Source organism: Cyprinodon tularosa, unplaced genomic scaffold (genome assembly GCF_016077235.1).
Source record: "Cyprinodon tularosa strain WSP-4 unplaced genomic scaffold, ASM1607723v1 ctg706, whole genome shotgun sequence".
In the NCBI taxonomy this organism is placed as follows: Eukaryota; Metazoa; Chordata; class Actinopteri; order Cyprinodontiformes; family Cyprinodontidae; genus Cyprinodon; species Cyprinodon tularosa.
This window is the reverse complement of record NW_024039459.1, coordinates 137,501-161,076: the sequence shown is the minus strand read 5'-3', so window position 1 is coordinate 161,076 and position 23,576 is coordinate 137,501. Positions and strand designations below refer to the sequence as shown.

The window sequence follows — 23,576 nt, the reverse complement described above, 5'->3', positions numbered from 1 at the left end:
TTGAATTCATTTTGTTGTGCTGTGGAATGTATGGAATGATCATCACTGGATTGTTCTGAACTAGATTCCCCTTGAACTGATCTCTGTTTTTTCCGCTTTTTCTCATTTTTTGATGTTGCTATCTTCCACCCTTCATTGTCACTATTTCCCTCTTCCATCCCACAAGAATCGCTTCCTGTTTCCTCACTACTCACGGCCCAAGACATTTCTCCATAAGCAGCTTCAAAACACGCGCCATGCACCAAACGACCATCCACATCCGACCGACTCCCCTTTCCCAAGGGCAAGTGCAGCAACTCGTATAAACCACATTCATGTAACTGCCTCACCCAAACCTCCTCTCCTATTGGTCAGATTTAGACTCCTCTACCCGCCTCCTGTGACGTCATACGTTACAGCAGCGCGAAAGAAAGAAAGAAGAAAGAAAAGTTAAAAGTTAAAAGATAATCACTGCTTTGTTTTTCCGACATTGAGCAGATTCGGAAACACAATATTTTTAATAACTTTTATTTATGTTTATTTTATGTGAGTTTTAATGTTATAAACATCGGTTCTTTGATGTTTCAGTCTGCAGAACTACTAAGAACGGAAAGGATGCAGCTCACAAAATAAAACTTTATCTACTTCATTAAAAAACATCAAATAAGACAGAACTTTTTAGTATATTTTACATTTTTACATAAGCAATGTAGGGGGAGTTACAACATATTTGACTCTGTAACTCAGACATGATTTGGATTATTTATTTACATAAAATTAACTTATATTTATGGGTTAATAGTCAAAACCATTTAAAGTTAACCAAAGAGAAATAATTTTTCACTATTTGCATCTAAATCCTAGGAGACATTTGCAACTGGCCCTAAAGTAGCAACATGTTACAAACAATATATTAAACTTTAATTAAATTACAAGTTGTTTTATCCATCCGTCTTCTTCTGCTTGTCAGGATGAGCTGGTTTGTATCTCCAGCAGGAATGGAGGACAGGCGGACACCCTGGCAGAGACACCAACCCTAAGGGCAAGTTAGAGACGCCATTTTACCTCACAGTCACGTTTCTGGACTGTGGGAGGAAGCTGGAGTACCCAGAGAGAACCCACACATGATCAGGGAGAACATGCTAACTCCATGCAGAGAGACCGGATGCTGGGAATCAAACCCAAGACCTTCCAGGGATTAAAGGGAAGTTATTCACCAAACAGGTTGCGTTTTGCCTGATAGGAACATTTTCAGTTTCTTGATGAAACCCTACAAAAAAAAAAGGAAAATGTTTTATGTTAAAGTGAGCCCAAATACTCTAGAACACGGGTAACCAATTAAAGATTGACTCACGGCCATCTTGGATTTAGTCTCCAGGACAAAAACTATTAGTTTGAGTCTAATTTTAGTCATTAAGTCTCCAAATAAAGAAAATCATCAACCAGTAAAGGTCTGGAAACTTTTTTATTTACACGCCGTTACTTTAAACAGAATTTAACACTGAAATAAAAAGCAGCTTTTTATGCATCCATGATATAGATTGAACATTTTTCCATTTTAAAATCTAAACTGTTTTTGAAGTGGAGAACAACAATCGTTCAGTTTGGTTCATAGACGACTTCCTGATTCCCATATTTTATCAACCACCTGAACTGATGGTTTGTTATTTTCTTTCTTTTTCCTGTCTTAATGTTGGCAGTGGGCTTTAGGCTGCCCTGCAAGGCTTTAAACCTGGGTTTAACCGGAGACTAAGCCATTCTCAAGCACATATCAAGGAGCTCATTTTGAGCCTGGATCCAGATTTATTGTTGATTCTGTTCATGGTGGAGAATTTTACCGCTTTACCGTATTAACAGGAGAAGCTGAGCAAGTGAAGTTAGACATCAGACAACATGCGGTAATTTATAAATGTTTTAAATCAGGTTGGGTCTGGATTAGCCAGCAGGTGGGTCTGGATCCGGACCGTGGTCTGCTAATCCATGACCTCTGGTCTAGAGGATATAATACAGTCTATAAACATTTGATCTGAAATCAAAGTCCAGAATCAGCCCAGCTGAGAACCAAACTGAAGACCCAGTATTTAACCAGACCCAATCAGAAGCGTTTAAAGAATCAACAATAAATTGACCAGGAACCCGATCAGCAGTGGGAACAGGAAAGATCAGGTTAGTGACTTGGGCAGATCTCAGTGTTAAAGGAGCAAACAGAACTAAAGCCATCTACCTTCTCAGAATCATGTGGGAATGACGAGGCTGAACTGGGTTCAGTGGTGACGTTGCTGGTGGCTTGTACTGCTTTGAGGGAGAGCATACTGCTCACAGGAACAGAGTAACGACCAGGGACTCAGGGGCTGACTCTACGTCTTGGGAAAACAGCAGGTTAGAATCAGGCTAATGTATCCAAGGGGAAGGAGAGAACCGCTGGTCAGAAGGTAAAACCAGGTCGCTGTCCAGAAATCAGAGAAGTCCAGCGAGGTCGAAGCAAAGGAGTGGAATCCATGAGACAAAAGATCAGAATCAGGAAATCAGGCATGGAAGGAACGCTTGAGATCGACTCATTGTGAGGCTTTTAATAATCTGGCAACCGTAAATAGTTTGATGTCTGGTTAAATATGCAGGACAGCAGGTGATGAGCACTAATGAGACGTGGTGGAGCTGCACAGGTGGAAGAATGAGTGATAATGATGCACAGCTACATGTAAACAAATCAGTTACTTTGCCAGAATCGCGGTACTAACATTGTTACTATAACAACAAGCCTGATTGACAGGTGTCAACAATGTAGCTAAAAATAACCCAGACATAAGTTTTTGGCTTATTGTTAATTAGAGGCGGCAATTTCTATTATAAATGTTTACCATTTACCGTCAATAACATATATTATCTATTTTTTTAACAGTAGTTTCATTTCCAAATGTTTGGAGAGTATTTTACCATCAAAACATTTCAAAGAAATGAAGAAAGAAATCCCTCTTTGTTAGTTAAGACATTTGATATAAGTAAAAACCTATTAGACCTCTTAGGGAGATTCTATTTGGATTTTAAATGTCTAAGATTGTGAGTCTTTGACTTTCCTTTGAGGACAGCAGTCAGTTCTAGTCTCCTCCTATAATCTGTTTCTTTCTTTCCCCTGAGAAATAATGTTTTTTTTTGTTTTTTTTGTTATTGTAGTAACCAGATGGTGTCCATAATCCGTAAGTAGAATAATCCAGCGTTCATAACCATCAGGAACATTTTAAGTATCTTTCCCTTAAGGAGCATCACTGGCTGATTTACTATTTTCACGGAGCATCTAAACATTATCTCTCCTTATTGATCTCAGTGGTTATTAATTAGTGAAATATTGGGTCTGTTAGCATCACTCTGTCAATGTGTGCATGTAGCGGGGAATGCTTTGGGCTACAGATTACAGATAACTACAGATTATTTACATTTAATCTCAGGTTTTTAACCACGCCAGATCTGGAAGCTTTGAAAAGGCCCTCCATCTAACAACACATTTATTGTCTAATCATGATTTAAATATTAAATCATTACTATTTGTCTCCATTAATGCTACAAAAAATGTTGAGTTAAAACAACCAAGGATATAAAATGATACTTTCTGTCTTAAATAACCTGCTGCAGTCTTGTTTGCTCTTCTCTGGTGTTTCTGCTAATTTCACATATCCACTACAGCTGTTTATTGATTATTTATACTTTGGTTGTATTTTATTTTGTCTATTTTTTTTTAACTCTGTCACTTATTTTGTTACTTTTATACACTTTTTAAGGTTCACATTTGTGTGAAAACCTTTGCTGATATATTCCCACAATTTCCCCACAGTGGGACAATAATGGGATGTTCTATTCTATTCTATTCTATTCTATTCTATTCTATTCTATTCTACTCTATTCTATTCTATTCTATTCTATTCTGAATAACCTCTTGGACACTTGATCTTGTAGGGGCGAGTGCTGAGGACCCAAATTTTTGGTCCACATGTGTCTGATAGGATAAAGGCTTAACATGGCGTTGACAGCTCCACAGCTACATCTAGTGGTGAGAACAAGAACAGTTACTATAATGTTGAAGCTGTTATTGTAACGAATGTGCAATAAACTATCTAACAAGAATATTGTTTTAAAAAGTGTAAACATTTAATAATAATAATAATAATTATTATAATAATAAAGGCTGCTTGAGGTGGATAAATTAGATGTTTGTAGTTGAAGTGTCAATAGTCTCATTAATGTTGCAGCAAACGTCAGTGTTGCTCTTTACTTATGATGATTTAATTATCCATTTGATTTATTTTACTAGATAATTTGCATTTATTCATTAGTTTTTTCTCGTTTATTTTATTCACATTTTGTTTTTAAGGTTGTTGTTTCTAACTGTATTACAGCTTCCTATGGATGCTCTAAATACCAACACTATACTTTCAGATGTTATTCATTTGACTTAATTTGTATTTTTTATAGTTTCATGTTTTAGTTTTAATTAACTTAATTAGCTAGAATATTCTGACTTAGCTTGCTTTTATATAATTTATGACTTTGGATTGAAACAGGGATTGGCTTTATTGGCTCCAATAATCCAGACTTTAGCTTCGCCACCTCCATCAGCAGCAGCTCAGTTTGCCTTCAGTTCAGAGCCTGGGTGTCACCCAGTCTTATTATTATCAAAGGAACATTAATCCACCTAAAAACCAAATCTTTCTTTTTTTTTTTTTTATGCTGCCGCAGGATAAATGTTGTTTATAACTTTAAAATGTGTTTCTTTGATTAAAGGTAGAATAGGCCATTTATCAGCTAACAGGAATATCTTTCCAACTAAATCTATCATAATCAGGATATTTTCTGGCTTTCAATAAACTGTTAATGAATTTATTAGATTTCTTATCAAGCAGATGTGAAATCAAAAAGTTGGTGGGTAATTATTATTTAACCTGGAATTTTTAATGAATGAATTAACGGCGGTGGAATCGATTTACACAGATTGTTATGTCCTCTTAGAGAACAATTTACATCATATTAAAACAAAAATATCGCTGTTATAATCCAATAAATCTGTAACATAAATAATGTCTTTGTTGAAGATTTGTTGATTTACGATCAATTATTATTACTACGCTCTTCTTTTTATCGGATCAGCAGGTTGGATTTTTAAAGTGCGCCACAACCAATTCACGCATGCGCACTGTGGGCTCCGGGGCTCAGAGTGACGCATGCGTACTGCGGGCTCCTGTACTGTAAGTGACGCATGCGCACTACGGGCTCCAGGGCTGTAAGTGACGCATGCGCACTACGGGCCCCTGTGCTGTAAGTGACGCATGCGCACTGTTGGCTCAGGGGCTCAGAGTGACGCATGCGCACTGTGGGCTCCGGGGCTGTAAGTGACGCAAGCGCAGTAGCAGCGGCTGTGTGATAGTCCGTCAGCAGCAGCCAGCGGAGCGCAGCGGAGCTCAGCGTCCGTTTCCAGTTTTCTTAAATCAGACCCCTCCAGCCTCGACATACCGCCCCCAATTTCAGCCTCGGTACGGAGCCGCCAGGCCGGGACAGAGACGGAGAGAGAGGCCTCGGCCATGGAAGCTCTCGGACCAGGTAAGGCTGGGCCCACACTGCGGAGGAGCGGACGGTGGGCGGGAGGCGGCGCGCTTCACTGGGGGCCGAGGCTGAAGCTAGGCCTCCATGGATGCGTCCCTGGGGCCCGGAGCTTGGGGCCCCCGGCAGCGTTCGTGGAGGTGGAGGCTGTAGCTCCAGCTGTGGAGGCGCTCCGAGCGGAGCTGCTGGCTTTGTGTGTCGGAGGGGATTTAACTGCTGGGACCTCCTTCCTTCCTTCCTCCTTCACGCCGTGTTTACTCCTCCGCTGCTCCTCCTCCGCTGCCTCCTTCTCTCTTTTCTTTACAAAAATATCGCCTGAAAATCTCTTAAATTTCTATTTCGCTAACGGGGACAGAAGACGTCTCAGTGACGGAGGAAAATCAAATCGAAACACGTCGCGTGTCTTGCGTGGGACCGAGCGGACGTGCGTGTTTTTGGCCTCGTTGTTTAGTGCGGGGCTGTCATCGGTTCACGCGCCTCGTTGAGCCGCAGCCACGCGCTCAGCAGCGGTGGACGAACTGCGCGCTGATCGCTGGGCTCCATCATCCGCGTCTCGACGAAAACAAAGACACGCAGCAGTGCGGTGCGGTTCGGTGCGTGGAAAGGTCTGATCATCAGACCTAAAATCTGATGTTTTCATGGGTGCCCCCCCCCCCCCCCCCCCCCAGAATAATATCAGCTAATTAATGAATCCATAATAGTAATGAGCTGAGCTCCCTGATTGGCTGGAGGAACCATCAGTGATGATAATTTATTTACATTAATGCATTTCATTATTTAGAGTTATTTGAAAAATAAAATAGTGAAAAATGTTTAAAACATCCTTTGTAAATATTTCCATTTCTGTGCATTAATGCCTCTGAGCTGAACTATTGGATCATTTTCATTATTTGAGTTGAATCTTTTAGTTACATTAAATAGTTTAGAGGAAATATTATATGAAGATTTTAAAGGAAGATAAAAACTTTAGCAGTTTTATGTGTTTCTGCTGAAATGATCAACCTTTGATTAAACTCCCTGATCCAATAAATCTGATCAGTTTTGCAGATTAATCCTGAATCTGCTTCTGAAAACAGGAAGTTTGTTTCCTGAGTTAATCTTTGCAGAAACGAGTGAAAACAGCGTTTAGTGAAAATGACTCGCTTCACACTCAGAAAGATCAACAAGTGAAAAGAGGAAAATTGATGGAAGCGTGTGGAAAATCCAACCTGTGATGATCTGAACGGATAATTAATGGATTCAGATAAAAAGTCTCATTTAAGTCAGAATGAATGAGTTTGTTTGGAGCTTTCATCCCTGAGTCAACGATGCCATCGGTTACTGAAGTCATGGCCGCCGTCTGCGGATAACCATTAACAACCATTAAAGGAAGAGGGTCTGGGTTATAGAACGCTTTAAACTCCATCGTTACCCCAGAAAGTACGACACTACACACCTTTTTGGTAAAAAAAACGCCACTAATTAAAGGCATAAAGTATTTTATCAACATAAAAGTGTGCTTTCTCATCAGAATCACTGACAGTGTTCTGTCAGGTGAGCATACCCCGTCAGACCAGCATACGCACAGTCAATACCGTTTATACCTTTTACAGCCATGTATCCCTTTATTTACGTACAAAAAACCAATTGAATTACTTTGTGGTGTTTTCTGAGGCGTATGGCGATCTGACCTTTAAATGGTGTTTTTTCCATGACTAAAGGGATTCAATTTAGGTCGTTTAAAGTCTATTTTTCATACAAAACTAAAGGGATAAATGCCAGTCAGACATCTTGTGGATGTGTCTTGTTTATGGGTATGCTGGTCTGATGGGGTATGCTGGTCTGATGGGGTATGCTGGTCTGATGGGGTATGCTGGTCTGATGGGGTATGCTGGTCTGACAGAACAACAGTTATTGAGGTGATTCAAAATAAAAACAGAACACATCTGATATTTTCAGGTTTCCTGCCTTATTTTTCTTGTAAAGAGTAAAAAAACAAAAACAAATCCAGAAATCTAAAATGGAAATCTGCAGATAAATGCTAACCTTTGTCTTTAGTACCGATACCATGACAACCAATCAGTAGGGGTGTAAATCACATCCATCATGGCGATTCGATTCAGTATCGATTTCCTGACCCAACGATTCGATTATTTTCGATTCTCAAGAATACACCACGATTCGATTCAATTAATCGGTTAAATTTTTCCTTTATTATTATTATTTTTTTTTTACACCTTACAGGCTAAACAAAGTTTCAAGTTTGAAATGAATCAATGAAAGCTGTAATATCATTATGCATTTTCTTTAGAAACAACAGCAAATAACAGAAGTAGAAAAGTTGCATCAAAAAATACTGCAAAAATACTGCAGAAAATCAGTGTAATGAGTTCAATGCAATACCTCTGCTCCAGAGAAACTGTCCAACATATTTTTTTAGAATGTAATAAATATACTCAGGAAAGAGAGATGTTGCGTAGAGAGTTAGACAGGAATAAAAATAAACTACATATAAGGGAATTGTTTCAAAGGTCATCTGGGGATGTAGTTTTTGGTAGTATTTTTAATTTTCTAAGAAGAACGGGTATTTTAGGGAGAATATAATAGTTTGTCTGGTCCATACTCCATTCTGGAAGGTGGCGGTAATGCACCTATAAGTTGTTTGCCAACCGCCATTAAAAAAAAGAAGAAGAAGAAGGCTCCAGTGTGTCGACGTCACCGCCCCCTCCACAGACGCTCTGCTGCTCCTCTCCCAGATTGTAGCTGACCGCAGACAGCGCCGCAGACAGGAGGCCGGCTTGTTTTGTTTTTATGACCGAAATTGCGGAAAACAACTCGTGAAGTTTGACCCGCTAGAAGAGCGAGGTGCGCGAGAACGCTGGGTCCCTTTTTCCACCTGGATCTCCGCTCTTTTTGGCCCTCATGTCCCTCCGTCGTCGGACTAAACTTGCCCCCACTTCCTCACTGCCTCGGCCGGATCTAGACCCACAGCGTGTAGCACAGACCACGCTTCAATATTGAGCATAATTTAAAAATGTCTGTGTCAAGCTCACTGCAACACACTGCTGTAAGAGTATAACCAGGAAGTGAGGTAGGAGGGCAAAATAGGTTTAACGGCACCGCAGCACGGGAGGAGAATTACGCCCAGGAGCAAATGGATAAAAATAGACCGGAGGAAAAAAAAAACATGAATCGATTATCTTGCGGACGTGTGGATGCATCGGATCGTCGGCTGTTGGATCGATGCATCAATTCAAAACGATTATTATTTACACCCCTACCAATCAGTATTTTATACGGATGCTTGGCTTGAGTGTGGATATGTTTTCAAAGCCTAAGGGGAACCCAAAAGGACGGGATGAGACGTTTGGACCGCAGGGACCAGGTGGTCACTCCCAGGCGGCCTTCAGCTCTTCACTGTCTGCTGGACATCTGCTCCTCTGGGACGCCGTCCAGGCGGCTACATGTGCATGATGGTGGCTGATCTCCAAACGCTCCATGAGGAGAATGTATTGTGATCATTACCTGTGGAGGAAGGAGGGGCATCATGGAGGTGGAGTCGGTGGTCCTGTTCCAGTTCAGCTGCAGCCATTCAGACACTGAACGCCTGAAGGAAACCTCTGAACTCTGAGTTCATTCATTGTCAACTACAGAGTAAAGACGTCTGTTTAGTCCACTTCCTGTCAACAAACGCGGCACAGAGGACGACTGCTGCTCCGTCCCCCAGCGCCCTCCCGGGGTCGCCGTCCCCAAGCGCCCTCCCGGGGTCGCCGTCCCCAAGCGCCCTCCCGGGGTCGCCGTCCCCAAGCGCCCTCCCGGGGTCGCCGTCCCCCAGCGCCCTCTCGGGGTCGCTGCGCCCTCCCGGGGTCGCCGTCCCCCAGCGCCCTCCCGGGGTCGCTGCGCCCTCCCGGGGTCGCCATCCCCCAGCGCCCTCCCGGGGTTGCTGCGCCCTCCCGGGGTTGCTGCGCCCTCCCGGGGTCGCCGTCCCCCAGCGCCCTCCCGGGGTCGCTGCGCCCTCCCGGGGTCGCCATCCCCCAGCGCCCTCCCGGGGTCGCTGCGCCCTCCCGGGGTCGCCATCCCCCAGCGCCCTCCCGGGGTCGCTGCGCCCTCCCGGGGTTGCTGCGCCCTCCCGGGGTCGCTGCGCCCTCCCGGGGTCGCTGCGCCCTCCCGGGGTCGCTGCGCCCTCCCGGGGTCGCTGCGCCCTCCCGGGGTCGCCATCCCAGACATCAGTGCGTCCCAGAGGCGCTCGGATCCTGGAAGAGAAGCGGATCTATTAGCCGTTTCCTTTCTTCAATAAATTGACTGATTTGGTCTCCAGGTGAAGTCTTCTCCCTCTAACAGCTTCTATTCTTTACTTACGGGGAAGATGAAGCGGCTCAGCTTTGCTTCCTGGCAGCTCTGGCTTCTGCAGTCGGGAGTTTCAGGGTTGATCAGTTCAGGAAACGCTTTAGTTTAACAATGCTGGAGCTTTTCCACCTGTAGAGAAGCATAATGGGAACGTCAGGAGCTCCGCTCTACCTCAGATCTGCTGGATTTGTGTGAAACTCTGTCTGCCGTCTGAGTCGCTCTCGACAGCAAATCATGTTTCTGCGTTTTTAACTAAATCTTTTCCAGTTGAAGTCGTTCTGATCCAGGTTTTCTCACAGCTCAGTTTTCCTCAGCGGCTGAATCAAAGACCATCAGCCTGTAGTTTAATCAGTGACTGTTGAACTAGATCAGCACCTCCTCCTGGATGCTCCCTCAGCCGGAGGAACCACCGCCTCCACCGCCTCCAATCAATGCATCCAGCAGCAGGTTGCAGCGTCGGATGGAGGAGCTCGCTCTCTAACCGTTAGCTACAGACGCTAAGCTCGGAAGCGATCTATGATGTCATCAACATGACGGCTAAAGTCTATAGATTGGTCGCTTTCTATGGGGGAGAAAAAAAAAGTAGCTAGATGAGTCTGAAAAGGTCCGAAATATGAATGACGGCAACTTTGCTGTTTTTATGCCAGCAGGGGGCGGGGCCTAAGCTGAAGGCAGATGCATGACAACCTGATGCCCCCTTTAGACCCGCCCACAAGTCCTGGAAGCAAACGTTTGATTCTTGAGCCTCAGAAAAGACAGAAGCAAACGTTTCTGACGTGTTTAGAAGGTCAGAGGTCAGAGGGAACGGCGAAGGGGAGTCCCCCCCCCCCCCATTCTGCTCTGGGTTCTGGTTCGGCTCGGTCCGTTCTTTAGGGCTTAGCTGATCCCTGCTTCCTGTTTGAGGAAGAAGAAGGTCGTTGGTGCTGAACGTCCACCGCGGCGTCCTGGTTCTGGGCGGAGCAACAGAAGGGATGGGTTGCCATGGGTAACCAGGCCAGCAGGACACGGCGGCTGGAATCGGGGGTCCGGCTCGTTAGCTGTGGGGGGCGGGGGGGGGGCGGGGGTCTGATTGTCTGTGCTAACTGGAGCGTCAACTTAGCAGAGTGAGGGACGCTCATCCCTCCATATGGCCCTGCTGGGGGGAGGGATGTTCCTGACGGTCTGGTTCTGGTTCTGGTTCCGATCCGATGACATTAAAGCTGGTTTTCAGAACCAGAAGAGTTTTTCATCTGGAGCGGTTTTCTGTCCGTTTGGGTTTTTCTGGTTGTGTCTGTTTGCTCACCGATCAGCACCGATCCAGATAATCCAGAACTTTCTGAATGTTTCAGCTTCAGAGGGAAGAACCGGACTGGAACCGGACAGAACCCGGACTGAACCAGGACAGAACACGGACTGGAACCAGACTGGAACCCGGACAGAACAGAACCCGTTAGCTTTCCTCAGCCAGATGACTTCCTGCTCCCCGTTTCTGGAGCTTCTTGCTGAGCGTCCGGGTCAGAACCGGGCCTGCGCTGACTGTTCTGTTCTGCCCCTCCAGGCCCGCCTGCCCCCGCCTCTCTCTTCCAGCCTCCGCGGCGTCCCGGCCTCGGCACGGTGGGGAAACCCATCCGGCTCCTCGCCAACCACTTCCAGGTGCAGATCCCCAAGATTGACGTCTATCACTACGACATCGAGATCAAGCCGGAGAAACGGCCCCGCCGGGTCAACAGGTGGGTGTGGGAGGAGCGCGGGGGGGGCCGGGTCTGACCGGCTCGGTTCTGATGGTCCGTCTGTCTTCCAGGGAGGTGGTGGACACCATGGTGCGGCACTTCAAGATGCAGATCTTTGGAGACCGGCAGCCGGGCTACGACGGGAAGAGGAACATGTACACGGCTCATCCGCTGCCTATCGGACGGGACCGGGTGGGTTTCTGGTCCCTGGACTCTGGTTCTGACCCAAAGCCCAGATGCTGGGTCTGAGGTTCTGCTGACGAAGCAGCAGCAGCAGCTCTGGTTCTGGTTCTGCTGAGTTCTTAACGTTCTGCCGGGTCTCTGCTCAGGTGGACCTGGAGGTGACGCTGCCAGGAGAGGGGAAGGATCAGACCTTCAAGGTGTCGCTGCAGTGGGTGTCTGTGGTCAGTCTGCAGATGCTGCTGGAAGCTCTGTCGGGTCACCTGAACGAGGTTCCGGAGGATTCTGTTCAGGCTCTGGACGTCATCACGCGCCACCTGCCCTCCATGAGGTAAGCTGGGTCCAAACGAGCCGCATAACCCGCCAGCTTTTTCTCTGACCGTCCCACTGAACGTCCAGAACCGCTGCCAGGGTTAAAGGCGAATAAAGACCTGGAACCTCAGAAGTTCTGGTATTATCCGTCCCAAACGGCGTCCTGCTGGTGCTCATCTATATTTGATGCTTTTAGATGAAGCGCTAATGTGGCTAAGCTAGTTAGCGCCTCCTGTTATAAAGAAGGAAAGTCCAGCATCCAGGAACTGTCTGGGTTCCTGCTGGTTCTGTGGGACCACCAGATGGCGCCGCTCTCCCTGGTCCAGTCTGTTTCTGCTAAGGACCTGGTGGTTTGATCCGGACCTCCAGGACTGGATTCTGACTTCCTAGGTTCCAGAACCTAACTGTGATCAGATGGTTCTGGTTCTGGTCCAGAGGAGAACCGACCTCATGGAGCCAGCTGGTCCCCATGCTGGGTTGGGTTGTGGTTCTGAGGGGGAGGAGGAGAACATCGGCAGCAGAACCACAGATTCTTCTGCTTTCATGCTGCGTTCTGCTCGTCGTCAGAAGAGGAAACTTCATCGTCCAAGGTTCTCAGCCAGAATGCCCCGAGAGTCCCGGGTGGCCCCCCGAGAGTCCCGGGTGGCCCCCCGAGAGTCCCGGGTGGCCCCCCGAGAGTCCCGGGTGGCCCCCGAGAGTCCCGGGTGGCCCCCGAGAGTCCCGGGTGGCCCCCGAGAGTCCCGGGTGGCCCCCGAGAGTCCCGGGTCCCGTGAGGGAAGGTTAGCGGCCCTCTGGGTTCTCCACCATCAGCTGTAGATGAATTCTGTCTTTCCGCCATAACTAGTCAGACCTGGACGACTCGTCTACGTCAGACACAAAATGGACGGAGCGGCACTCCAGTCGCCAATGGCGTGACGGCTCCCAGGCTTCCATTGAAGGTCTCCTCGTGTCCGGATGTTCTGACGGCCCGTGTTTCCCTCCCAGGTACACTCCTGTGGGACGCTCCTTCTTCTCTCCTCCTGAGGGCTACTACCACCCCCTGGGTGGAGGCAGGGAGGTGTGGTTCGGCTTCCACCAGTCCGTCCGACCCGCCATGTGGAACATGATGCTCAACATCGACGGTAAGCTGATCCAACCCGTGGCCTTCCTGCAGTGCAGCCAGTGGACCGCCACGGTGCGGGTTGTTGGTTCAGGGACCAGGACTGTGGCGGTTCTGGTTCTGGGCTCGCTAACGTCTCTGCTCCTCCCACAGTGTCGGCCACCGCTTTTTACCGCGCCCAGCCCGTCATCGAGTTCATGTGCGAGGTGCTGGACATCCAGAACATCAACGAGCAGACCAAGCCGCTCACGGACTCACAGAGGGTCAAGTTCACCAAGGAGATACGAGGTGAGGAGCCAGGATCAGGGTTACTGTTAGAACTGGGTCCACTGGGTCAGGGAACCGGGCCTCGGCGCCTCTATAAGGTCAGGCAGAGGGTCACAGGTGAGAGAGAACATCAGACAGCATCGCTGCTCCTGTCTGATCTGATGGACTCGTCCCGTTTTCCATCAGTAGCTGAGATGCTGCAGGTCAGAAAACCCAAAAAAGTCTCACCTGACTGGAAAATCTGCCTGAAAAGGGCAAAAAAATCGTAGTTTATTCCGGTTTTAGAGGACGTCGAACAAAAGGTGCTAAATTGTAAGACTTGCTGCAAACGGCAGCAGCACCTAAACCAGGGGTCACCAACGTGGTTCCTGCGGGCACCAAGGGGCCCCTCATGGACCACATGGGGGGCCCTCAGACTTCTAAGAAAAGAACAATTCACCAGTGGGCTAAGTTTGAAATGTTCTTCTATTCTGTTTCTCTCCTTTTTTAATAATTTATAAATCCGTTCAAAATGACAATAAGTTCTAATTGTATTTTAGACAAAGGAAACATAAAAATGTTAATAATGTATAATGAAGTTTAGGTGACCCTTGACCCTTGCTGTGCCTGGGTCAGTGTTGGTAGCCCTTCCCATGACTCAGTACCCTTGAAGGGGCCCTCAGCCTTAAAAAGGTTGGTGACCCCTGACCTAAACATGAATCGGCTGCAGAATGAAGCGTGTTTTAGACTCTGCAGGTCAGCTTCTCCCGCATCAACTAAACGTTATTTTTCTCTCCGTTTTTCGGCAAATAACTTATTATTAGTTCCTCTAAGCAGATTTTTTTTATATTGTGATGTTATTGCTTAATAACCTGTATTAAAACTTTTATAATGTCACATTTACTTGATGGAACGAAGTAGTTTATCTGCCAATAAGTGGCCACCATCGGTCACCATGGTGACAGTCCGGCTGTCCTGCCAGCTGCCCGCCTGAGCGACTCCCAGCTTTACTGACGCCGTTTTAGGGGCTGGAGAGGCCGGTTTTCATTCAATAACTTATTTTATTTTTTATTTATTCTCCTTGCCGTTTTTTTGTTAATTTATAATTTTTTTCTTGATGTTTGTCGGCAAATAACTTATTTTTTTCATTTAGTTTCTTGCCATTTTTCGTCAAATGATTTGTTGATAGTAGCTATATAACCTCTAAGCAGATAATATTGTGATGTTATTTCTATTAAACTACCTTCTATTCTTCATAAAGCCAATAAGTGGCCAGTGGCACTACCACTTTCTGCCACTAGGTGTCCTCTGCCACTTCTAACTGAAATGTTGTTTTCAAACTTTGATGTTATTGCTTATTATCGTGTGAAACCTTTAATGAAAGAACTTTGGAAGCCTAGATGGTCTTTCTATGTCTCTAAGAGGCCATGAGGGTCTCAGAGGAACTGGGACAATCGGTTCTGTTGCAATTAAAGCCCAGATATATGGTTCTGTTAGGTTTTCTTCTTATCGTCCAGCTGAAGCTTCTGCTGGTTTACTGGGAAACATCTAAAGCTGCTCAGAAATGGAGAGGAATCAGATTGTGTTTGTATAGCGGACCCAGTCAGGGACGCTGAGCGTAGCATCAGAACCGGGCGGCGTGCTCGTCGCTCCGTCTGGATGAGGTTCCTGATCCGCTGTCGCCGCTCTGAACAGGTCTGAAGGTGGAGGTCACCCACTGCGGGCAGATGAAGAGGAAGTACCGCGTTTGCAACGTGACGCGCCGACCGGCCAGCCACCAAACGTAAGCGCCGCCCTGCTCCATCCTGCGTTTGCCGTTCATGGCCCGTCAGCGTGGCTGTTTCGCCCTCAGGTTCCCGCTGCAGCTGGAGAACGGCCAGGCCATGGAGTGCACCGTGGCGCAGTACTTCAAACAGAAGTACAGCCTGCAGCTCAAGTACCCCCACCTGCCCTGCCTGCAGGTGGGACAGGAACAGAAGCACACCTACCTTCCTCTGGAGGTGAGAAAACGCAGCGTAGTCTCCGCCCCCCCCAGCCGGTCCGGCGGGTCAGTAAGTTCTGCTTCCTGTTCTGAAGGTCTGTAACATCGTGGCGGGTCAGCGCTGCATCAAGAAGCTCACAGACAACCAGACGTCCACCATGATCAAAGCCACGGCTCGCTCAGCCCCCGACAGGCAGGAGGAGATCAGCCGCCTGGTGAGGCCCCCCCCCCCCAGGCGCCGCCCAGCTGAGCTCGGCCAGATTTAACCCGCCTCCTCTTCCTCAGGTCAAAAGCAACAGCATGGTCGGGGGCCCGGACCCCTACCTGAAGGAGTTCGGCATCGTCGTGCACAACGACATGACGGAGGTGACGGGGCGTGTCCTCCCTGCGCCCATGCTGCAGTATGGGGGCCGGGTGAGTACAGACACAGGGAGGGACTGTGGCAGGGTGAGTACTGGGCAGGGGCTGCACGGGGTGGGGGGGCAGTGGAGGCTGAATGCTGTCATCGGGGGCTTCCAGGGGTTCAGTGCAGATCTTTAAAGGCGCCTCGGTCTGTGAAACCTGGAACCTCCTGCTTTGGTCCTCAGCGCTCGTTAGCTTCTCTCAGCTCTGCTCCGGTTTCCCTGCGCCCCCTGGTGGCCACAGGAGGAACATCAAGCTGAGAGAAGAAGGCTGGATCCCAAACTGGCCCCTAAACACCAACCCTGGGCTCCTGCTGAGGGTCCGCCTCATCAAGGGCCGTACCAAACCACATAGTGGGCGGAGCCCTTAATCAGTGCCGCTGTAGCTACCGGATCTGCTCGGGGCCCCGCCCCTTCCTATCACGTCATCATACGGCAACACCACTCGGACAAACTAGTTACCCGTTTCTTAAGAATCAGATCTTCTCTGGAGTCTCAACATATTATTCCCTTTATTTGCTTTTATTTTACGTTTAATTGAAGATCTAAATTAGCTGAAAATAGAAAACAATCAGAGTTCTGCTGTTTAACAAGGAGACTAAAAGTCTGAGTTTATTTTATTAAGATCTGAGGTCAGAGGAGGTCAAATTAAAAGTCCTAAAAATGGAGATTTTAGACTAAACAGTTATTCTACCCGTAGAAAACGGTTATCGTTGAAACAAAGTTAAAAGTAGCTTAATCAGGCTAACTGAGCGAGCTAAAAGAGGCTAACCTGTTAGCTACAGCTAGCCACAGCGCTACCCAGCTCTTTATATCACAGTCTAACAGTTATTAAACACGCTAACGCTCCAGATGCTCCCGACTCGCCACACGGACGCTGCGTGATGTTATTATCGTCGTCTGGGCAACCACTGTGTTTTACATCATGTGGCGACGTTAGCCGATCCTGCAGCGTGACGTCACTGACAGGAAGCAGATCTGGTAGCTGCAGCGGCGCTCTGGAATCTGGTAGCAGGTGTAACGGTGAACTAGTGACGGAGGAAAATCACAAGTCGTCATTGATCCCAAATGAAAGGTTGGATTTAACCGGATAGATTTAATTTATGAAGAAAGATGTTTGAGGTTATGTCACCCTGCGCCGCAGAGCTCCAGCCACGCACATGGGGCGTCACTGTGTTGCCATAGCAACGACTGCTTTCCTTTTCTGTCCCATTCATGTTTATAGCCCCCCCCTTCAATCTTTCCACAGGTGAGACCTGATTGGAGGTCAGACTGATGGGTAGTGGTTAGGAGGCGGTTTGGGATTCAGCCAGAGACTCCAGGAGCTGCTGAGGTTCCCTCTGAAAACCAAACCAGCTACTGATGGTCAGGATGGGTCCAATCAGATCTAAGCAGCCCGCTGGCCAAGCGGCCCGCTGGCCAATCAGTGCTCAGGGTCTGGTAGCTGGTTTGGATTCAGTGACTGTGTGAAAGGATGGATGGATGTGGTTCTGACTGGAGGAGGATCAGAACCCAGCAGGACCTTCTCTGCTGGGACCCAGTCCGATCCTCTCCCAGTGAGACGCTTTAGACTGGAAGCTTTTCCCATTCCCACCCGAAGCCACGTCAATCAAAGCCGTAACCTGATTGGACGGCGGTCAGATTCAGCCTGCTGGGCTCGGTGTGACTGATGGGAGAAGCTTCATTCACTGAATGACTCTGGTGTTTCTGCAACCAATCGTCCAGCAAAGCAACTCAGGAGCTGATTGGTCCATCAGTGAGCCGTGAGGTTCAGGTGTTTTACCTGCAGGTGAGTCCAGCTGCTGCAGACCAGACCTTTCTAACCCTGCAGCTGCAGATCGTTCATCAGGAAGGACTAACGTCCACAGCACAGATGCGAAGTTAAATCAGACTTTAAGAGCAACTGAAATAATGTTTATTAATTCAGGATAAAGATCAATCAATCATTTGATGCAGCATTGAGCTCAGAGATCCCGCCTCCTCATAATGAACCGAGGCAGAGTCGGTCCAGCTTCAGCCTCGCTCTCCACCTGCTGCAGGACCTTTGGTTCCTGCTGCAGAACCTTTGGTTCCTGAAGCAGGACCTTTGGTTCCTGCTGCAGAACCTTTGGTTCCTGCTGCAGAACCTTTGGTTCCTGAAGCAGGACCTTTGGTTCCTGCTGCAGAACCTTTGGTTCCTGAAGCAGGACCTTTGGTTCCTGCTGCAGAACCTTTGGTTCCTGCTGCAGAACCTTTGGTTCCTGCTGCAGAACCTTTGGTTCCTGCTGCAGGACCTTTGGTTCCTGCTGCAGGACCTTTGGTTCCTGAAGCAGGACCTTTGGTTCCTGCTGCAGAACCTTTGGTTCCTGCTGCAGAACCTTTGGTTCCTGCTGCAGAACCTTTGGTTCCTGCTGCAGGACCTTTGGTTCCTGCTGCAGGACCTTTGGTTCCTGAAGCAGGACCTTTGGTTCCTGCTGCAGAACCTTTGGTTCCTGCTGCAGAACCTTTGGTTCCTGATGCAGGACCTTTGGTTCCTGCTGCAGGACCTTTGGTTCCTGCTGCAGGACCTTTGGTTCCTGCTGCAGAACCTTTGGTTCCTGCTGCAGGACCTTTGGTTCCTGCTGCAGGACCTTTGGTTCCTGCTGCAGGACCTTTGGTTCCTGCTGCAGGACCTTTGGTTCCTGCTGCAGGACCTTTGGTTCCTGCTGCAGAACCGTCTGACCAACACCCAGAACCAGCTCATGACTCGTGGTCCAATCAGCGACTGATTCAATCCCCTCAGTTAAAACCTTTAAAGCTGTTGAATTGCAGTTTGTGGGTTTAAGCCGAGTTCTGAGCCCAGAACCTGTGAGAACCGGTGGGAGATGTTCTCCTCTAACTGCTGCTGGATGATGTTCTGATGATGTAACTGATGTCCTGGTTCTGTATCTTGTGTACCAGCCCGTCCCAGCGGGGGGTTGACTAAGAGTGTAGGGACTCTCTCCGCAGAATAAGACGGTGGCCACGCCCAACCAGGGCGTGTGGGACATGAGAGGGAAGCAGTTCTACGCCGGCATCGAGATCAAGGTGTGGGCCGTGGCCTGCTTCGCTCCGCAGAAACAGTGCCGGGAGGACCTGCTCAAGTGAGTCCGGGCCTGAAGGTCCAGTCCGGGTGCTGCATGCTGCTGGGGGGGGGCAGGGTCAGCTTTGGAGGCTGAAAACTGGGCCGGCTCATCTTCACTGCAGGTGTTCCAGTGCCGAATCGACCCTTTTACAGGTTCATCTCAGCAGAGAGCCGCTCACACTGAGCCTGGTTCTGCTGGAGGTTTCTTCCTGTTCAAAGGGAGTTTTTCCTCTCCACTGTCGCTACAAGCATTGCTGAAGAGTCAGTGAGTCTATGCAATCAGCTGGTTTCCCTTAGATAGAAAACTTTGAATCAATCTGACTGGATGATCTGGTTGATCTGGATCTATAAAGTGACCTGAGATGACATGATGTGAATTGGAGCTATAGAAATAAACTAAATAGAATTAAATTGTTTTGTTTCCACAAACAAAAGCTTGAAAAGACCCAAATTGTTCCGTTTGTACGGATGGAATAAAATGGCCGACTGGACCAATGGGGTCAGAATGCGGTCTGAATACTTAGCTAGCCGCAGCGGTTAGCTGCCATGGTTGACCGGCGCTCCGGCCGCCATTATTCCAGTCTGACCAGTCAGAACATATCCTGGGGTTTATGCATCACATCTTGGGTCTGATCGGCCATTTGATGGGATCACCGGTTTCCATGGAAACGGGCCACAGAGTGAGAAACGCAGATACCAGCAGCTTTATGGAAACTGCAGGATCATTTTGCTACTGGCTGCAACCAGGAAGGAGGGATTTCCTGCAGAGCAGCCAATCAGAGGCAGTTTACTGGCTCAGAACCGTCCCTGTTCCGGTTCTAGATGCATCAGAACCGGAACGTTCTTCTGCTCCAAACTCGGATCTGCAGGAATCTAAGCCGTCCTGTGGGTCCAGGTGGACCTCCATGTCCTGGTAGGTCCACCATCAGAGCTCTGGGTGGTTCTTCTAGAACCAGAACCTCTCTGAGCTCCAGATGCTCCGTAAAGAAGCGGAACATCTGCAGCTGGACTCTGAGAGCCTTCTGGAGGTAGATGGGTTTTATTTGGAGCATCAGAGTAAAGGGGGCTCGCTGCAAAAGGCTGCCAGAGTTTTCAGGTTTTAATGATTGAAATGTTTGTTGTGGGAGGAGGAAACGTTCTGAGGAAACCTTCCTCTGTCCCTCCAGGAGCTTCACCGACCAGCTGAGGAAGATCTCAAAGGATGCTGGGATGCCCATCCAGGGTCAGCCATGTTTCTGTAAATACGCCCAGGGCGCCGACAGCGTGGAGCCCATGTTCAAACACCTCAAGATGTCCTACGTGGGTCTGCAGCTGATCGTCGTCATCCTCCCTGGAAAAACGCCCGTCTACGGTAGGAGCTGAGGGCCGCCCGCTGCTGGCATGGCGACTGTGATGACGATGACGATGATGGCGGTGTGTCTTCTGCAGCTGAGGTGAAGCGTGTGGGAGACACTCTCCTCGGCATGGCCACGCAGTGCGTCCAGGTGAAGAACGTGGTGAAGACGTCCCCCCAGACTCTGTCCAACCTCTGCCTGAAGATCAACGCCAAGCTGGGAGGCATCAACAACGTCCTGGTTCCTCATCAGAGGTGCGTAAGTCCCGGAACGCCCCGGAACGATCCTCGGGCCGTCTGACCAGCGGATCTGTCTCCATCCTCTCCAGGCCCTCCGTCTTCCAGCAGCCCGTCATCTTCCTCGGCGCCGACGTCACTCATCCTCCTGCAGGCGACGGAAAGAAGCCGTCCATCGCGGCGGTGGTGGGAAGCATGGACGGTCATCCCAGCCGCTACTGTGCGACGGTTCGGGTCCAAACGTCCCGGCAGGACATGTCCCAGGTAGCTTAGACGCAGCCTATCTCAGGTCCGGCCCAGTCTGATCCGGTCCAGGCCGGGCCGGGCCGGTCAGATCCAGCGCGGTCTGGCCGGCTCTGGTCTGGCTCGGTCAGGTCCAGACCAGTCATGTCTGGCCCTCTTTGGTCCGGTCCGGGCCGATCCGTTCCAGTCCGGTCCGGTCCATTCTCAGACCTGTGTTCGCTCTGCAGGAGCAGCTCTTCAGTCAGGAAGTGATCCAGGACCTGACCAACATGGTGCGGGAGCTCCTAATCCAGTTCTACAAGTCGACGCGCTTCAAGCCCACGCGGATCATCTATTACCGCGGCGGCGTGTCTGAGGGGCAGATGAAGCAGGTGGGGGCGGAGTCTGTGCCGCCGGGAGCCGTGTGACGGCAGCAGGAAGTGTTTATGGAAGTGTCTGTGTTCCAGGTGGCGTGGCCCGAGCTGATCGCCATCAGGAAGGCCTGCATCAGTCTGGAGGAGGACTACCGGCCCGGGATCACCTACATCGTGGTCCAGAAGCGCCACCACACCCGCCTGTTCTGCTCTGACAAAGCTGAGAGGGTGGGTGCGAGCAGAGTGGAGCGGTTCGCTCTGTCCTGGTCCACTTAGCGCTGCCAGTCTGACTCTGCCATTGGTCCACAGGTCGGGAAGAGCGGGAACGTTCCGGCAGGAACCACGGTGGACAGCACCATCACTCACCCGTCCGAGTTCGACTTCTATCTGTGCAGCCACGCCGGCATTCAGGTAGCTCCGCCTTCCTCGGGTACATCAGCCCCACCTGAGCCCGCGCCGTCACTAACCGCCCTCTCCCCCCTCCCTCAGGGAACCAGCCGCCCCTCCCACTACCACGTCCTCTGGGACGATAACTGCTTCACGGCCGACGAACTGCAGCTCCTCACCTACCAGCTGTGCCACACCTACGTCCGCTGCACGCGCTCCGTCTCCATCCCTGCCCCCGCCTACTACGCCCGGCTGGTGGCCTTCAGGGCCCGCTACCACCTGGTGGACAAGGACCACGACAGGTAGGTCCCCACGGTCCGCTTCGTTAGGAACCCATGGCGCCGTCCTCAGGAGGTCCTTTCAGAATAAGAGCTGCAGGGAAGCTGCCCACTAATGGAGTCTCAGTGGGAACCGGTCCGTTTCAGCCTCGGAACCAGAACCAAACAAAGATCCAATCAGCTGCTGAAATCACTCAGAAACGACATTAAACCTTCTGTTACGGCAACAGATCAAATATCTTAGAAAAGTAAAGGATGCGGGACAAACTTTGTGCCGTTCTCCTCCTTCTGTATCAACAGGAAGGAAGCCTTTCAAAATAAAGCAAACCTGATAATTACCTCAGGCCTTAAATAGGGGTTCCCTCTCAGAGCGGGAACACGGTTGGTCATGTGCTTTTATCTTTTTTTTTCACTCGAAAATATCCTCCACTATAGCTTTAATCACAATAGAAACGAAAAAGACACTACACACACACACACACACGAAAACTCAAAATAATTCTATAACCCAGATGTTTATGGCTCCAACACACTGAATGATTAAAGACCTTTAAAGTTTCAGCGCCTGACCTGCAGGGGGAGCCTGTGACAGTCCCCCCCCCCCCCCCCCCCCCAAAAGCAAGAAGCCAAAGGAAGAAAAAGGTGCATGGGTCATATACAGTATATACAGGACGTCTACGTATGACAGCTTTTCCTTATTTATCGTAGAATTATTATTCAGGGTTATTCCACAGGGAGATTATATAGATGGATATTTATTTATATATAGTTATTGCACAGGGTATTAAATAGTAATTATCTCCATTGCAGCAGTTATTGCAGTTGTAGTGTCTCATTGTAGAGTCTGGTTGCAGCAGGATGAATGACCTTCAGTAGCGCTGCTTTTTCCTGACGGGCTGTAAACGTCGTTGACTCCTTTTTCCTGACGGGCTGTAAACGTCGTTGACTCCTTTTTCCTGACGGGCTGTAAACGTCGTTGACTCCTTTTTCCTGACGGGCTGTAAACGTCGTTGACTCCTTTTTCCTGACGGGCTGTAAACGTCGTTGACTCCTTTTTCCTGACGGGCTGTAAACGTCGTTGACTCCTTTTTCCTGACGGGCTGTAAACGTCGTTGACTCCTTTTTCCTGACGGGCTGTAAACGTCTTTGACTCCTTTTTCCTGACGGGCTGTAAACGTCTTTGACTCCTTTTTCCTGACGGGCTGTAAACGTCTTTGACTCCTTTTTCCTGACGGGCTGTAAACGTCGTTGACTCCTTTTTCCTGACGGGCTGTGAACGTCTTTGACTCCTTTTTCCTGACGGGCTGTGAACGTCTTTGACTCCTTTTTCCTGACGGGCTGTGAACGTCTTTGACTCCTTTTTCCTGACGGGCTGTGAACGTCGTTGACTCCTTTTTCCTGACGGGCTGTAAACGTCGTTGACTCCTTTTTCCTGACGGGCTGTAAACGTCGTTGACTCCTTTTTCCTGACGGGCTGTAAACGTCTTTGACTCCTTTTTCCTGACGGGCTGTAAACGTCTTTGACTCCTTTTTCCTGACGGGCTGTAAACGTCTTTGACTCCTTTTTCCTGACGGGCTGTAAACGTCGTTGACTCCTTTTTCCTGACGGGCTGTGAACGTCTTTGACTCCTTTTTCCTGACGGGCTGTGAACGTCTTTGACTCCTTTTTCCTGACGGGCTGTGAACGTCTTTGACTCCTTTTTCCTGACGGGCTGTGAACGTCTTTGACTCCTTTTTCCTGACGGGCTGTGAACGTCTTTGACTCCTTTTTCCTGACGGGCTGTGAACGTCTTTGACTCCTTTTTCCTGACGGGCTGTGAACGTCTTTGACTCCTTTTTCCTGA

General features: G+C 48.9%; 1 protein-coding gene and 1 long non-coding RNA gene across 9 annotated transcripts in view; both read left to right on the top strand.

The window, feature by feature from the left end:
• The first annotated feature begins 325 nt into the window (after positions 1-325).
• Positions 326-1,350, top strand: LOC119772276. Its single transcript, XR_005279240.1, has 2 exons — positions 326-428; positions 950-1,350. It is a non-coding gene; the product is annotated as an uncharacterized LOC119772276 (long non-coding RNA).
• Positions 1,351-5,369: 4,019 nt separating this feature from the next.
• Positions 5,370-23,576, top strand: part of ago4 (argonaute RISC component 4) — a 19,866-nt gene continuing 1,659 nt past the window's right edge. The window contains exons 1-18 of one of the 8 annotated variants that reach the window (XM_038268624.1): positions 5,370-5,565; positions 11,429-11,600; positions 11,672-11,817; positions 11,883-12,111; positions 13,077-13,213; positions 13,345-13,479; positions 15,133-15,220; positions 15,290-15,437; positions 15,514-15,633; positions 15,704-15,832; positions 18,787-18,920; positions 20,068-20,252; positions 20,330-20,489; positions 20,564-20,735; positions 20,942-21,085; positions 21,161-21,295; positions 21,377-21,478; positions 21,557-21,756. In XM_038268624.1, coding sequence (XP_038124552.1) covers positions 5,547-5,565; positions 11,429-11,600; positions 11,672-11,817; positions 11,883-12,111; positions 13,077-13,213; positions 13,345-13,479; positions 15,133-15,220; positions 15,290-15,437; positions 15,514-15,633; positions 15,704-15,832; positions 18,787-18,920; positions 20,068-20,252; positions 20,330-20,489; positions 20,564-20,735; positions 20,942-21,085; positions 21,161-21,295; positions 21,377-21,478; positions 21,557-21,756 — 2,555 coding nt within the window. In that variant the 5' untranslated portion in view covers positions 5,370-5,546. Of the gene's footprint in view, positions 5,566-11,428; positions 11,601-11,671; positions 11,818-11,882; positions 12,112-13,076; positions 13,214-13,344; positions 13,480-15,132; positions 15,221-15,289; positions 15,438-15,513; positions 15,634-15,703; positions 15,866-18,771; positions 18,921-20,067; positions 20,253-20,329; positions 20,490-20,563; positions 20,736-20,941; positions 21,086-21,160; positions 21,296-21,376; positions 21,479-21,556; positions 21,757-23,576 lie in introns of all 8 variants that reach the window. The other 7 variants (XM_038268623.1, XM_038268622.1, XM_038268621.1 and 4 more) reach the window with 7 other exon arrangements.